At 37.4% G+C, this 16,614-nt stretch overlaps 1 protein-coding gene and 1 non-coding gene across 4 annotated transcripts in view; both read left to right on the top strand.

Moving 5' to 3' along the window:
- Positions 1-855: 855 nt before the first annotated feature.
- LOC136284061 (small nucleolar RNA snoR104) lies at positions 856-972 on the top strand. The gene has a single exon (XR_010719064.1). It is a non-coding gene; the product is annotated as a small nucleolar RNA snoR104 (small nucleolar RNA).
- A 7,242-nt stretch (positions 973-8,214) lies between these two features.
- The window catches only part of LOC131773366 (uncharacterized), a 40,378-nt gene continuing 31,978 nt past the window's right edge, over positions 8,215-16,614 (top strand). For all 3 annotated transcript variants that reach the window (XM_059089347.2, XM_066173251.1, XM_059089348.2), the window contains exons 1-6: positions 8,215-8,323; positions 10,151-10,558; positions 11,549-11,596; positions 12,880-13,061; positions 13,546-13,762; positions 14,515-14,934. In XM_059089347.2, the coding sequence (XP_058945330.2) occupies positions 8,260-8,323; positions 10,151-10,558; positions 11,549-11,596; positions 12,880-13,061; positions 13,546-13,762; positions 14,515-14,934 (1,339 nt within the window). In that variant the 5' untranslated portion in view covers positions 8,215-8,259. The remainder of the gene's footprint in view (positions 8,324-10,150; positions 10,559-11,548; positions 11,597-12,879; positions 13,062-13,545; positions 13,763-14,514; positions 14,935-16,614) is intronic.

Genomic DNA, 16,614 nt, shown 5'->3' with positions numbered 1-16,614 from the left:
TTCAAGCGGGAAGTTTATACCATTATTTTATTTAAATAAATGGGATAAGTTTCTTAAGAAACTGTGCGCTTCGTCGGTGGGAGAGTATAACGAGGTAATTTAGTGTTATTAATTGAGTTGGTAGCTTAAATTGGCCACCGTAAAGAGTTGAAAGGTTGACATTTCGAGCGTTGGCCCTTCGTGAGAGCGATTATATTCCATATAATCCAGGAGATGAATTTCATTTTCTGTGTCATACATTATTTATTGTTGAAATCAGTGAGCATTCATGGATTTTTTTCGCTATCTTTAATATCATTTCAGCGGTAATTTCTCTCTTTAAAAGGATGCGACGTTTCTGTCTCTAGATTTTGACATATCAGCTCTCAGTAAGGTGTTCCGTGTTTTTATAAAAACATGTGTTGTAAATTCTCAGTTCATTAAATCGTTCACCGTCCTGCAATACAGTTTGATGGGCTGCTTTCGTACCAGAACAAATTTTTTTAAAATATAAGAATTCAAACTTTTCATTTCTCAAAGGCCATATCTATTCTTAGTCGGGTTTCATCCCCAGTAAGAACATTTCACATTCTCTTGCACGCTGTAGCCAATAAATAGGCTGTGCATGTACGTCAAGAAATCGCTTCCTTTGTGTTATATGTCGCTATTCTCAGATTCCATTTCTTTTTGTGGCAATGTGAGACTCTACAATTTACGCTTTTCTCTTCCTAAAATATCCCGTTGCGAGCGTGATAGCTCTGAATTTTATGATGCAATTTTTGATGATAGAAGCGAGCTGATCGCCACTGTTAAAACATTTGAACACTATCAACTTTTCTGTTAGAGCGAGGACGGGGAATACAAGATAGCTGCAGAGGGTAATTACCCTCTGCAGAGGGTAATTACCCTCTGCAGCTACCTAAATCTAAATTTTTTATGTTAAAGCTAGCAGAGGGTAATTACCCTCTGCTAGCTTTAACAGAAAAAAATTGATGGTGACCGGTAACACGGTTATGGAAAGGCACAATGATCTCTAGAGCCTTCTCGGTCTTGTTCAATCTCTGTTCGCTCATACAGTTTTACTTATGACAGATTCACCTTTCTCACTTCTCTTGCCTTCGACAACTCTGATTCTCTCCGACTCTTTCCACGGTACTGGTCTTTATTTGTCCCATGGGGAGAAGATTTTGGTTTTTTTTTACGATTAAATAAACCTGATCCTTCCATAAGAATCTAAAATTCTCATGACCCCCCTCATTTCCAGTTAATTGGCGGTCAATTTTTCAACAGTCCCCCTTTGCTCTCTGTTGGTGACGACTAACCCCCCATCCGCTTCCCCACATCCCCCAAATCCTTCACCCTTCTCACAGACGATAAATAATGACGGTCCTCTAACCTCGACGGACTCTTACTTCCTCTCGTTTTCTCTGATTCCCTAAGATTCTCAAACTCTGATTGACTCTGATGAACTGGCTACGAGTGGTCTCGTACCCAGACCATCCGTGGCCAAGCGGTGGCAAGGAGCCTTCATTTCAGTTCCGGTTACACGGCAGGATCTAGGTACGAGATTGGGTTACGAGCTCTACAGGCCTTTATAAAGGTAAGATGGGGCATACTTGATGCTTTCGACCAAACGATCGATTTTAGAATGCGAAAACCAAAACAAGAGCTTTAGTGTGGGTCTAAGGCAGGGTCGGTAGGCAAACTAAGCACGTCCATTAGTGGAAGGAAACAAGACTGTCCAAATTTAGGGATCTCATCGTGATAACTAAAATCTAAATAACTCAAATATTAACCAGGAGCCCATTACTTTTAGTAATGGGCTCCTGTATTAACCAAATAGGCAGTATCAACAAAGGACTAAACCATACCTTACTAACAAAATAATTGAACTGCCTGCAGATCAGCAGTACTTAATTATTGTCAATTGCTTGGGTGTACCAAAGATCTCTCCCCGTTGAGGCAAATTCCTCCTACCGACGAAATGTGTTAATCGCGGGAAACTTGTTGGTTGAACTTTGGAAAAGTCATCCGGCACAACTAAGCAAACGGGGACAGTTCTTCTACCTCAAAAACGAATAATCACTTCAATGCATCAAGATCTCTTATATAACCCATAGTCGGCGCTCAGTTTCTTGTAGTTGATTTCGTGAAATGCTTTTATCTCTTGAAACTCTGATTCGCTTAAATCATGTTATCGTCAAAGCATAAGGTTATTTTTACTTCTTTAATTTCATCTGTAATGGAATCTCGAGGGTAGAAGCCTCTCCGAAATGGCAACCAGAATTTGTTAAAGTCCTCATAAATGGAGTAAACACAGTCCAAAAAATTCTCACTGAATATTCCTCGTCGAGGAAAGTTACTATTTTTTTTTAAAGATAGTGGTAAAACGTTTTTTATTCATATTAGTTCATAGGACTTGAGATATGGCCTATATCTACCATTATTAATGATGTATACCTATTGAAACTGTGTATGCTCAATGTATTGAGCACACGCAGTACATGAAAATTACATTTTCTTGGTTGAAACACTTATCCTAATTAGGGAATGTTTGTAAGGCCCGGTTCATACGTCGCACTTCTGCCGTGTCGAATTCAATTCAATTAAGTGCGACAGAAATGCGACAGCTGATTCATACGTCGAATTTCTACCGAATTTAATTCTTTGAATTGATACTGCGGTGCAGGTCCGTCAGCGGAAAAATGTTACATTGGTTACGTAACTAGACGTAACTATCTAATATGGCGGACGAAGATACTAAACGGAGGCTCTTTATTTTTCAAAAAGTTTTTGAAGGAAGGCGAAGGAGGAGGCTGACAATGCAACAGTATATGCTGCATCGTCTTCAGGAAAAGCATAGACTAATAATTCAACTTTTGCTGTTGATTGTTCTCATTTTGTCTCATCAAAATGCAACACAAGTTTATCGATCCTGTCGGCGACGTGACAATCTCGCCATTGCGCTTTTCTGCCTCGTCTCTTTTTATTCGGCGGGGCCAAATTTTCATTGTCAGACAAAGAAAAAGAGCTTTCTTCTTCTGAATCTGAAGTCTCTTCCCTTCGTGACGCCATCTTTTTATAGCTAGCCTCAGTCTACGCATGCTCAATACATTAACATAATGTATGAATTAAATTCGACACGGCAGAAATTCGACGTTTGAATCGGTGTCGCATTTCTGTCGGATAATGCGACAAGACTAGTCGAACGTGCGGCAGAAATGCGGCAGCCGATTCAGACGTCGAATTTCTGCCGAATTTAATTCGTTGAATTGAATTCGACACGGCAGAAATGCGACGTATGAACCGGGCCTAAGAGTTCTATAAATAAACGGTACTTATTCAGGTGCAAATATGATCCTGCTAATGGAAACTTTCGGAAAGGAAGATCTTCCTGCTGACCTTACTGAATAGGAACCAGTTGCTGAGAACTCCTACAAACTTTTCATACGCAATAGTTTTCATTAATTTTCAGCCGCCGAGATCGGTTTTTACGCTGTGGCCGTGAATTTGTGTTGTCTTTTTTAAAAATCGGTGAATATTTAATTGTTATTCCACGAGCGTACGTTGGTATGAGATGGAAAATAGCCAACAAGGCGCGTAGAAAATGGCGCTGCTTATTAAATCTCGGTGGGATGAAGATCTTACAGCACTATGGCAAAGCTCGGTTTTATAAAATACCGGCGAAAATACAACGAACTTCTTCAATTCTTATTAGCTGTTTTGTTATGGCAAAGTTTCAAGAGAGTTAGCGGTTGTAGTAGACGTTAACTTGATTTCCCAGGTAACAGCTTACAAATGTCAATGCCAGCCGTTCACCTTGAGTTTTTGACCTTCTTGCTTTGGTCTTTAATTCGACACCATTTCAATTGTTCTTTTAAAATTTGGAGCGAATATTTGCATGTCGCTAGATAAAGAAATAAACAATAGCCTCTATTTAGCACGGAAATATGCACGGATATTTGTCCGCGGACATTAATAGTCTGCTCTATGATACGAACAGTTTTCCGAGAGCGAAGCTCAAGGAAACCTGTGAGCTATGAGGAACAGATAATTTCCAAAGACAAATATAAGATAATATTTTCGTGCAAATTAGGAGCTATTATGTTTATCATCCCTCAAATAGATGCAAAGCGCTTGAATAAATGTTTACGAACAGCTTACTGTTTGCTGCGCGGGATGTTTTCTTTTGAGTATTCTCTGGTACGACTTTATGAACGAAAAAAATTTTTCCCTTCTTCTGTAAATGTAACAACCATAAAACGCTCTGTTATCTTGAATTAAATTTCAAACGAAGACTTACCGTAGTGAACGTAGGGTTTGAAAATTGGGGAATATCACTTGGGCGATATATCGGATATACCCCAGGTTTAGCTGGGGAATATTCGGTCATATGATGCGTATAGACCATTCGTGCGCGATTAAAGATAATTTCATGGATCATAAAAGCGGATATTTTGAGAGTTGCGCGGTATTTCTCCGGGCTTCGAAGGGGTGAGCGAGCTGTGAGCAAATTGTCCGCTCGTAATATATGATAAGCCATCGAATAAGAGATTTATTATTCCACAATTATTTCACTTTCTAGTATTTTTATTTTAGTTTGCGAAATACATCCTTCGGTCTTATCTGTGCATCTTATCGATCATGACGGTCGCACAAGGAGTTTGCCAAAGACGAAAATACACAAACAAAACTCAAAGTTTTCTTTGTGATTAAGGGCTGGTCGAAAAATAAAACGCGTTTACATACAATCTTACAACCCCAGGGTGCTGGGGTGAGGTTTCTTGAGGCTGTTGTTGCGCTTGCAATGAAGGAGTTTGAGCAGAGTCGTTCTAAGCTCATATCTCAAGAAAGACGAAAGATTTATTCTCGAACACATATGTATTTATTCATGAAAGCGTCATGCGTTGTGTTACGCGATCTTTGGTTACGCGAGGAACCGTTGTTTACTTAATACGTTATACGGAATAGTTTGGGAAACGAAATATGGTCGATTTACGACGCTAAATATTCCGAAATGTGAACATTTTTCACTCCTTGTGAGTCCGTTGCGGTTTCTGGTGATTTCTGCCATGAGACGGCTAGGAAATGTACAAAGTTTTAGAACATGCATGTTTCGCTTTTGAGCTTTTTTGCCATGAACGCGACCCTGGCTAGGCGGGTTATCCCACCTTGAGACGTTTACATGGCAAATTGTCGCCCTGGCTGACAGGGTTACCCTACCTGGCAGACCGGGCAACCCGCCTAGGCGGGTCACCCCACCTATCATGTAAACGTGATCAAGATAAAATAAGAAATTATGTGGAAAGACGGGTTACCCCACCTGAGCGGGTTACCTTACCTACCTGGGGTCCCCCACCTCCACGTAAACAGGCCTCAAGAAAACAACTCTGTCGCGCTTCAAAATTTTGCTTCTTTCAAAAGAACCTTATTCGGTAACATGAGATAATAACATCGGAGATTTTCCAGTTTTAAGATACTTGTATGAACTTCTGGATAAATAAATCTCGTAGGAGCAAAAGAAGGTACTCTACCAATCGTTACACTCTATACATTGCTTTTCATCTCTAATTATAAGCTCTAAATTATTTTTACGGCGTAGTTTAAATGGCTCACAAACAAGCTCCACAGCATGATTCTCAACAGATTCAAGATGTTTTCTTCTCTCATGGTAGTTTTTCATCTGTTTTCTTTCAAAATTTTAAGATAGTTAACGTTATTTCCCTTTCTGGTGGGAGCTATTTGAAAAAAAAACAACAAAACACTATTCTCTCCGAGATAGAACCACTTTAGCACTGACCACTGGATTAGTCTTCGGCGGACGCAATTAGAAAACCTGTCAAAACACAACGAGTAACCGCAAATCAAATGACGCAAAAGCAGCTATCAGCACAACAAAATTAACTTCTACCGTTACCTCGTAAGTAGTCAGAACTCACACCAATTAGCAACACATTGGAAAATTTAATGTTCGTATCAGTTCTTCGAATCGATCGTCTTTACAATGGTTGTGACCAACATACTAAACATGAAGATTTACGCAGCATTCACGAAAGTAACATGTTATCATAACGTTATTACCTCAGTACAACACTTTCAGACAAACTGTTAACGCTAATGTCTTTGCTAATCGGTAACGAGACTTTTTTTTTTTTTAGTATGACACTAAGTACTTTTTGTTCCCTCAGCAAAAAAACAGCTCCAAAGAATCAAGGTGCAAAACTGAGAGTATCAACCAGTAAACTACTCTAATTTGCCTTATGGCAAAGTCGTTGTGATGGACTTACAAGTAAAGAAAAAAATTTATCAATAAACTTGAAGCTTTACGGTAAACAAAAGCTACTTGGTTACTTTTGTTGGCATAGTCTTTGCTCCTATTTAACTTTGTCCTTGATCCGTGAGCACTTCACCGTACCGGTTCGGCCACTTATTGACTGGTGGACGACCGTAGCGAAGTAAGCTTCAATCAGGTGTGATCCATCCAACCGAAGACAAAATGCTTCTTTAGTTGAGACATTGGAAATATCTGTGAAATGAGCTCTCGCGAACGTCAACTTTGCTCTCGCAAAGAAATATTATTTGAAAGGAATATAATCATTCTTTATTAGAGGAAGTCTTTCTTCAAGCCTGCTTCTTCTTGTTAGAAATGTTGCAGGGAATTTAGATATTGTGATTGGTCAGAACATGTCCATTACACCTGCAACATAGCACGTGCTTTACCTCACGTGCGAGCTTCATCAGGCATGATATCATAACCTACTTGGGACACGTCGAAAGCGCGCGGATATCATGCGAGCTTTTGCTAAAAGGTTCCTTGTGAATGATAGATATATAACATTATTAGTTTCCCTTTAAAACAACTATAGATAACGAAAATGAAAACAACCTGATCAAAATTCAGAGAGTAAAAACGTGATTGGCCAATGCCTGTCAACCTCAAATTAAAGCTTACTTTGTCATAATAATAATTTTGAAAAAAAGGCTATTTTTGTGAATAACTTTGCTCTCAACTGCAAAACTTCGGTAAACTGATCAGATTTTCATTTGGAGCTTCGCATAACAAGGGAAAACTTGTACTCTTCATTCCCCGCTTTTATCAACAACGAGTTAAAACCGACGAATTCATTTCACAACGTCATTATTATTCCGTTTTGATATACCATCGTTGGGATAATTTGAATGAAAATAATAGACAAAACAGACCAGGCGCGAAAACGTAACTTTCTTTGGTCTCCAAAGTTCTTCACAGCACAAGCTGTCACAATGATTTGTCACGTCCAAAATGATAACCGTACATTGTAGGGCCATGCATACATCACAAAATTAGTGATTTTGGCGTAATTTTCCTACAGCTATGGGTCTTAGAATCACATGGTAGCCCTACAATTTTCACAGTTTTTCTAAGGGTCAACCACGCGTATAAACCCAAATGTTTCGTGCTGTTGCATCAGTTACTTTAACCATTTTTATTTTTCTTTATCTGTTTGTTTGCTACATTTTGTTGACTGAGACTTAAATGATCTTCAGTAGTCTCTACAAGTCCAAGGCTGAATACAATTTACCGTTTGTAGTAATACTTTTTCTTTCTTTACGATTCTGCTTAAAAAATTCCACCAATGTACACTTCCTGAATAGTACAGCAAATTTAGAAATTGTTTAGTCAACTCAAGGCATAATTATTTGCTCTAATATTATCTATACTATCATACGCCGTCGACTTCGACACTTCCTGAAATCCACGCACACATATGGCAGCACTGATCCTTTGATCTTTCTTGGAATAACCACAACCATTTCCGTTAAATATTTGCCCAAGAGCTGGGTGTCAAATTAGCTGGTAAATGTTTCTCCATGGAAATGTTCATTCTTCAATTTCAAAAAAAATTATCGACTGAACTTAAAAAAACAATTAAAACATAAAGTTTAGTACACAATTAAGAATGGAAGTTGTGGGGAAGGAACGTTAGTATTTCATAGCCATCGCGTTGCGAAGTGCAAGAGGTTTCTCAAAGGTCAACGAGTCGTGCGTTCATATATAACAAGGGGTAATTTCATGATCTCATACCAAAACTTCGATCACAGCTGAAGATTCTGTCATTCTCCATGATATAAAAAGGTTTTTAAGACTAATCCATTGACCGTTTTCGGGAGGGTTAATCAGTTATTGTTATGCAATTGAAGAAAAAAATTGGAAAATTTCCCTGGTCTCCTATTACTGTAGAATCACGTGTTGCGCCTCGCGGTCCTCACAAGTTAGCCCGCAACGATTAGCGATGCATAATGGCGAATGCGATGGTTTACAGACTTCTAGTGACTCTTTTGATTATTTGTCGCTCTGTTTCAGGTAAGTTGTTGGCGTGCCCACTGAAAAGAGCTTAAGAAGTAGCTCAGTGACACGACAAAAGGATCCTTGAAATTATGTGCAAACAATATTCAAGCGCGCCCATGCACAAAATAGTACTCCTTCCCCGCTCACTCCGTTTTGTTTATCTGCTAGTTTCCACGCAAAATCATCTTGGATCACGCGAATCTGCATTGATGAAGTTATTTTAATATCCGTAGTATTTTTGCGATCAACAAACTGGGGAGGAACTAAACGAAACGGGTGTGTTTATTAATAGTATGCGGATAACCTTGCTTCGAAAGAGGTTGTTTTTCCGCAGGTCAAAGGAGCAGTTTAAACATTCTTCGATCTCTGTGGCTTTTTCTTAAAATCGTTTTCTTGTTAAATGGGTTGTGTTGTGCGTAGTTTGTAAGATCTGAATGGAAAAAAAACTCTTCAGATTTTAGTCGCGCGAGTACCTAGTCGACTTGAGGTTACGACCGAACACGATGCATACTAATTCATCTCATGTTTACCCACTCGTAACAGAATAGATTGTTATTCTCGGTAAGGCGTGATTTTATTTTTCGAAGATGTCAATTTTAGGATATTAGAAATGCGAAATGGTTTTTTCTGCCTATTAGAACGGTGATTTCGCAAAGTTTCGATCCTTACGCAATGAAAAATGATTGATTTATTCCTCAAGATAAAAGATCGCATTACTCCTCGGATAATTGTTGACATGGGGGAGGTACTGGGGGAGGTTTCGCGGGAGGTGACGAAGGAGGTACATGTGTGTGTACCGATCGTTAATTTTGGCGAGGGCTCGCTTTGCGTGTTCATTTCTAATTAAAACTTCAATACTATTTTATCCCATGGAACAAGTATATGACAGGAAGGCTTTTCACTCCAAAATGGTCTGTTCTTAGATTAAAAATATCAAAAAATAATAAATAAATGAATAAATACTATTTATGTCTAAATGCATAGAAAATGAACACATTTTTAAATGCATTCAATGACTCCCTGGAGTCTGATTTTTCCACACAATCTATTTATTAATTTATTTATTTACTGGCAATATTTAACCAGACTGGCCAAGCTCAGCTATAACCTGGTCCAAATAGGGCACTGAAAGGTTCTTTTAAACTTCTCAAGAATATCAGATGTCAGTGGATGCCAAAAAATTATGTTGTGTTTTTAGTGGAACATTTCTGAATATACTTTATCGGGTATAACATCTAACTGCTAGGCATTTAGTCCATTTAGTCCTGGATCTAGCTAAATTCCCCCACGAATATTTTCAAATTAATATTTGGACAGATTTTCAGGCTCTCTATTCTTTGAAATAAAATTTCAAACAGCAGGACATTGAAAATAGAAGGTTGTCAAATGTGTCAGTTAAAGATTTTTATTGAGTCTCATTTCATCCTCTGACTAGAGGATGAACTAAATAATGTATTTAGGATGACAATTGTACTCAGTTAACAGTGGGTAGCTTACTCTAATGCTAAAGGCACCAGACATTTGCACCTATGCATCTCAGATGGGAAGAAATATAGCATCTTCACGGTTCCTAAACTCTATAAGTTAATGGGTTGTGTTAGAAACTTTAAGCTGAAAAACATGCAGAGTTGAAATTTGGAAGTATCATTGTATGATGAAGATTTTTCAAAATTGGTACCTGATGGTTGTATTGTTTATTTCACAGTACACATAAATCCCTTGAACTAATTCCCGTGTTACTGCCAGGCTCAAACCATTTTAAATCAATGCTTAATTAACACTTAATTTACAAATACATCTAATTACTAACAAGGAGGTTAATGTTTTTATTTTGATACCAAGCCTCTAATTGTCCACCTGACTGGTATGGATTTGGTAACTCTTGTTACAAGTTTGTGGTGAGATCTTTGTATGTGAAGGGCCTCAACTGGGAAAATGCACGAAGAACTTGCCTAAATTATGGGGGAGACCTGGCTAGTGTTGAAAATATTTCAGAAATGAACTTCATATACAGTCATTCCTCCAAGAATTGGAGGGAAAATTATTGGATTGGACTCAATGATCAGCGCAATGAAAGCCAGTTTGTTTGGAGTGATGGAACACCTTTCAACAGTTCTGTCTATAATAACTGGAACAGAGGTGAACCTAACGATGGTGGTGGAGTAGAGGATTGTGTTGAGCTCTATCTCCGTCATTGGAATGATGATAAATGTAATAGTGAGCTTGGTTATATCTGTGAAAGGCCTAAAGGTGAGCATGAAATATTGATTAATCCCTGAGTGATGCTACATGTACACTATGAATGTAATTTACTTAACTTTCTTATTCCTAAGATCTCATAAGTAATTTCCTTTGTTACTGTTTGCTATACAATTTATATGATGTGAGTTTGGAGAATTTTCAATTGAATCAATTATCAATCCCTCGTCACTCAACTGCTTACCAACCTCCTGGTATTTTCTTGGTATTGTAAGGAGAAACTCTGTCTTAGTTACTCATGAGGGTTGAGGGATTAACAATAAAAATGTATAATGTGGTTCTTCCTTAACCCTTTAATACTAAAAGCGATTGACATGCAACTTCTCCCAATAAATCCATTCATTATTCAGCAAACTCATCAGATAGACATTTTAATCTTGATCTAGCATCACATTCTTGTAACTAATTCACAAGCTAAGTGCAGCAGCTAGAGGGGAGAATTTAAACAAATCAGATCTACTTTTTACCAGTGTTGTTATGATATATTTATAAGTTACTAACTATATATTATATCTTATTATGGGAAAATCTTCCAAATTTGATTTGTTTTCGTCATGGAAAACAAACATGTATTTCTTCTTTTTTTGACAACATGGTGGTAGTTCAGATGTCAGAGATGGAATTCCTTTGAAAATCTCAAACCTGGTTCCCCTATGTACAAATTAAGCTGTATACAGGAAATCAATGTTACTTCAATTTATCACTTTGTTAGACTTTAGTTCAGGTATATTCTGTTTAGTGCTTCCCATGTTTTTACCTCATATAACTTACCACATTACCATTACATAAGAGAAATCTTTAAGCTGTATTTGAAGGGCATCTGAAAACTGATGTACTAGATTTTGAAGATAGTTCTGCAATCCCATCAAAGTTGTTGGCACAACGTTTTATTTACCAAGCATCACTTACAGTAAAATAGCAAACGTTTCCAAGACCAAAGAGGTGCATTTTTTTAAACTTTTTTTTCTCTTCTTTCTACAGGAGTACCCATGCCTACCTCATTAACTGTATCACCACCAGCCACTTCCAGTGAGTTCAACATTTTAGGCATATTCTTATTCAGTGGCAGAAATTTTGCCAATTAAAGTATGAATTAATTGCCATAAATTATTGTCTATGTTCAGTTGGAACATTAGTGGAAAAATCATGTTTCCTCACAAAAGAATGCTCAAAATTTTTAACTGAATTTGACATTTTGATGGGAAATCTATTTCATTTCTTAAGTAACATGATCTTCTATTGTTCAACTCAAAGAGAGATTCCATATCTACACACATCCATACATTTTTCCACCTATGAATTTAATGTCTTCAGAGCATAAGCAAGCAATTTGAAGAAGTCATTAATATATGTCTCTTTGCTGTCTTAATTCTCAAAAATCTATGCAAATATTCTCTGATGATTTTGAAACCATTCATTATTGTTATTTTTGTTCCTCACCAGAATTACAAGCTATTATAAGCTATAATTCAACAAAGTAAAAGCATGTGAACTACCTTTAAATTGTAGCTTCAACTTCAAACTTTTTAAGGGTATTAATGTTAGGAAGCTTTTGAATTAATAATTTTCAAGCAACTCTTACATTTGACACTTATGATTTGGAAAACCTCTAAGTTGTTTGAAAATTCTCTTTGGACTTGTGCAGATATTTTACGATGGAGATTTCTTTCATTGTATAAAATATTTTTACTTTTTGACAACACTGAATTTAATCTGTGTAGACGTATTAACCTTTTCACTCCCAAGATCTGATTAGTAATTCTCCTTACTATCTGCCATACAATTCTTATGATGTTAGTTCAGAGAATTTGGTATTGGATCAACTAATAATCCCATGATTGATATTCTTCTCTATTCTCATCACCTGCCTGCTTGATATTGTATTCGTACTGTAAGGAGAAATTCTGTCTTGATCACTTGTGGGAGTGAAAGGGTTGATCCTTTAACTCCCAGAAGTGATATATAAACATGTAGCTTCTGCCTATGATATCCATAGATTATCCAGCAAACAGATAATGGGAATACTTAAATTTATTAGGTAGAATTAAGATTTTCACTTGATCTAACACCAAATTCTCACTCCAAATTTACAAGGAAATGTGTGGCAGCTGAAAGGGACAGTTGTAAATAAGATCTTAGGGGTTAAAAGGCTACAAACATCAAGGTTGTGGTTCCCTGAGCCTTAAACTCACTGTTCTGTTAACCTTGCTGAAATTGTATTTACCACTGAGCTTATTTTAAGGTTTTCAACATGCATTGATTAACAATTTGGAAGTAGGTGGTCCATTAACAGTTAAACAATTTTTCTGCAGCCCCCATTTCCTGTCCTATTGGATGGGAATATTATGGGTCATCCTGCTACAAGTTTAGCTCAGTTAGAAAGACATGGACTGATGCTGCAAAAGACTGCCGAGCATTGGGAGGATACTTGGTTAAAATAGATGACAGTGATGAACAGCATTTCATAACATTCAAGCAGAGAAGCAGTCACAGAGTGAGTTTACATGCTTCATTTTCTAGATGATCCCAATTGTTTCTCTCCCATTATCTCATTTCCAATGGTGGAGCTATTTGGATAAAAATTTGTAATTCAAAGAACAAGGCTAGCCTAGCCCCGTCAGTTTGAACTAAAGTACAAGGACATGACATTAACGACGAAGATCGAGCCTATTTATGGCTGGTGATCATTTCATTTATTCTTGTGACCCTCATGTGTAATTCAGAGGTGATATTGTAGTGAGAAATCAGATGCCAGTCACTTGTGGGGTAGGTAGCTATTTTTCCCGTGCCCTCCGCATGATTATATGCTCTCTTGCATTCATTCAAAGCCTCCTGCCATCAGTGTTTTGTATTAAAATTTAAAGCCCACAAGAATGATTGTGCTCTATTAATGAGTTACAAAATTTAAAATATGATTTATGAAAAAAATCGTTTCCATTCCATGTTAATTTCAAACAAATAAACTGTTGTTTTTGCAGACAAGATGGATTGGATTAAGTGATTCTGCTGTTGAGGGAAATTACAGATGGGAAGGTGATAATACATTGGTAAACTACACTTATTGGGCAACAGATGAACCAAATGATTTTGCAGGCTCAGAAGATTGTGTTCAAGTCTGGGCTTACTCTTCAGGAGGTTTATGGAATGATGATTTTTGCAACTCAGAACACTACTACATCTGTGAGAAACCTGGTGGTATGTAGAGTTTCTTATTTTTAATTGAAATTTCTAATCCCCTAACTTTTTGACTGCAGGAGTGAGTTATGCACATTGTGGTTTGGAATAACTCCCATGATATACAGTTTCTGTGATCTCTGCAACTGTATTTCATTAACACCCTCTCTAAACATACTGGCCAAAAGATAGAACATCCTGATGTAGAGGTAGCTGTTCCTCTTTCCTCAACATTCACTAAGGGCTGTGCCACAAGGCAAAACACAAACATGAGGCCCACCTGCAAGAGGTTCTAAAGGTAGCAGAAGACTGCTGGGATAACCAGCTTTTTTAAAAACCCTTACTAATGTCATACTGCTTAGGGCTATTGATGGGCTTTGGACTCAGTTAGATCTTAAGGCATGAGACTAGTGGACATAATGTGTGAGATTAGGCAGCTATACACATACATGCTAAGAAAAGTGAAAAAAGACCCAGCTGGTTTGCATTGGAAAATATATATTTCTTTTTTTGGTTTCTGTGTGTTATATGCAAAAACAGCAATTCACCCTGGTGTTGGTGGAACTGGTGGTTATTTACCTCTGCCTTGCATCTCAGTAAATATCTCTATTGTTCACCTCCACTTTGGTGAATAATTGTTAACTATATTGCATGAATAATCTCATATGGCTAAGTTTCCTGTGGAGTTTGGTCATAGATAATGCTAATGTGGCTATTTTCTTTTGAGTTATGTCAGTAGGGTAATCTAATAAAAATTTTTTTCAATCATTTAGGTCAAAACCTATGTCCATTAAATTGGAGAGGTTTTGGTGACTACTGTTACCAGTTCAATATTCATGGGGCCCATGACAAGAGTTGGCTTGATGCTGAAAAAGCCTGCATGTCACATAATAGCGGGACTGAATTGGTTAGCATTAGCGCAGGGGCAGAGCAAGATTTTCTCCTTAAGTACCTTAAAGACATGAGAATTTCTCAAATATGGATTGGACTTAATGATCGTAAACAGGAGGGGACATATGTATGGACAGACAAGTCCTCTCTCACCTACAAAAACTGGGCACCAAAACAACCAAGCAATGGTTTTTTCGGAACGTATGCAGATTGTGCAAGAATGGATGCTGATAATCAGAATGGCACCTGGAGCATGGCAATGTGTCGCAATAAGTTTGGCTATGTCTGTAAGAGAAAAAATGGTGAGAAAATTACTTTCATCGATTAGTGGTGATCATTTCCTTTATCCTCGTAACCTTAATGTTTGATTCACACGTAATGATAAAATTTCTAGTGAAGAGGTAAGAGCCCGCTTCAATCAAACACGTTTACTCAGCATTCAATGAAGCTACTCTTTAATACGCACCTGAAGTAGAAGTTAATTTCTAAGGAAGAGAAAAAACAACTTTTACAAAATTTACCAACATATAAGACGAGAAAAATGAATGCGAAGATACCTCGAGGCAAAAACTTAACAAATGCTGAGGGAATATAGAGATACGAAACACTCGTAGTGGTTTTCATCAGCGCAAAAATCAGACACACTGCCAAAAGGGGCGTGAAACATGATATAAATAAGGCGGTTAAGGTTACATTAAGTGCGAAAATAATGGTGTAGAAATGATACGTGTTAAAACGATTAAAAAAAGCGGAAATTAATTTGTGTGGAAACAAAAGACCGGTATCGTAGAGGTCATGGGCTCAAATCCCGTACAGGCCTGAATTTTTTTTGATAGGCCTCAACTTCTAGTTCAGTAGTGTTCATAGCTGCAAGGATCGCCACTATATTCGTTTCTTCAACCGCAGTGCACGTATATGATTTTCATATGTTTCCAGCCTTTATTCGACATAAGACCTATTTGTGAGAAATTCGCCACATCTGCCAGTAATCATATAAATAGACTTTGAACGGATGGAATGGAAATGTGTTTAGTGAAATTTTATGGCATGTGAAGGACAGCAAGGAACTGAAACAAATTCGATCGATCGATTTATATATCATTCAGTCATCTCATTTGAAAACAAAATCAATATGTACTGTCGGTAAATAGCGAAACGTCCTCACAAGAGAGAGAATGTGAAAAATAAAACTTTTAAAAATGAGTACGAGGTCGAACGTATTTCTCTATCCGCAATCTTGGTCTGAGCATATCACGTGACTATTTTGGGTGCGAGTTTTGGATTTTCAATCTTTTGTTGATCCAGTAAGGATTTTGTCAACAGAGAATTTTTCAAAGTGGACTCATTTACGCGTAAACCACGAATCATCACGTGCTGTAATGGATATCATGCACAAAGAAGCCATTTTATACTCGACGATTTACCTAACCTTTCTATTGTGCTCTGCAATCGCATTCCCGTGTAAAGTTTCAAGAGCGGCGCCAGTCGAGCTTTTCCTAGAGTTAGAAATTGTTTTTTCATACTATTTGCATTCTGCTTCATGAATTATCATTAAAAATAAACACTTTGTAAGATTCAGAATAACGGTCTTAAGATCATGGACAATGAGAGGTAAGTTTAAGATGTAAGAGCCATTTGTGAAATATTTAGCGTTGGTTGTGTTGACAAGTTTTTTTGGGGAATTGTTTAATACAGCTGTATTTTCCTGGTATGCACACGTACCTGAAGAATTGTAGGTTTTCCAAGAAAATACCATCGAAGTGTGGTTTATTCCATCAATCATCACGTTTAAGTGTTGTGTAATTAGTATGCGTGAGAGGAGTAAATTTATCTTACTATACCCGTTCACTGGCTTCAGTGATTGATGTCATTGTAGAGTGTTTCTTTAGGAAATTTTTCAATATTGAGTGTCGAAAGTAGTCCGAAATTGCTTCGTTTTAATTTTACTTTGTTTGATGATTGGTCCAGAAAACTCAGGCCAC

This window comes from Pocillopora verrucosa, chromosome 10, assembly GCF_036669915.1.
Source record: "Pocillopora verrucosa isolate sample1 chromosome 10, ASM3666991v2, whole genome shotgun sequence".
In the NCBI taxonomy this organism is placed as follows: domain Eukaryota; kingdom Metazoa; phylum Cnidaria; class Anthozoa; order Scleractinia; family Pocilloporidae; genus Pocillopora; species Pocillopora verrucosa.
The sequence above is the reverse complement of the archived record's forward strand: the minus strand, read 5'-3'. Positions and strand labels throughout refer to the sequence as shown.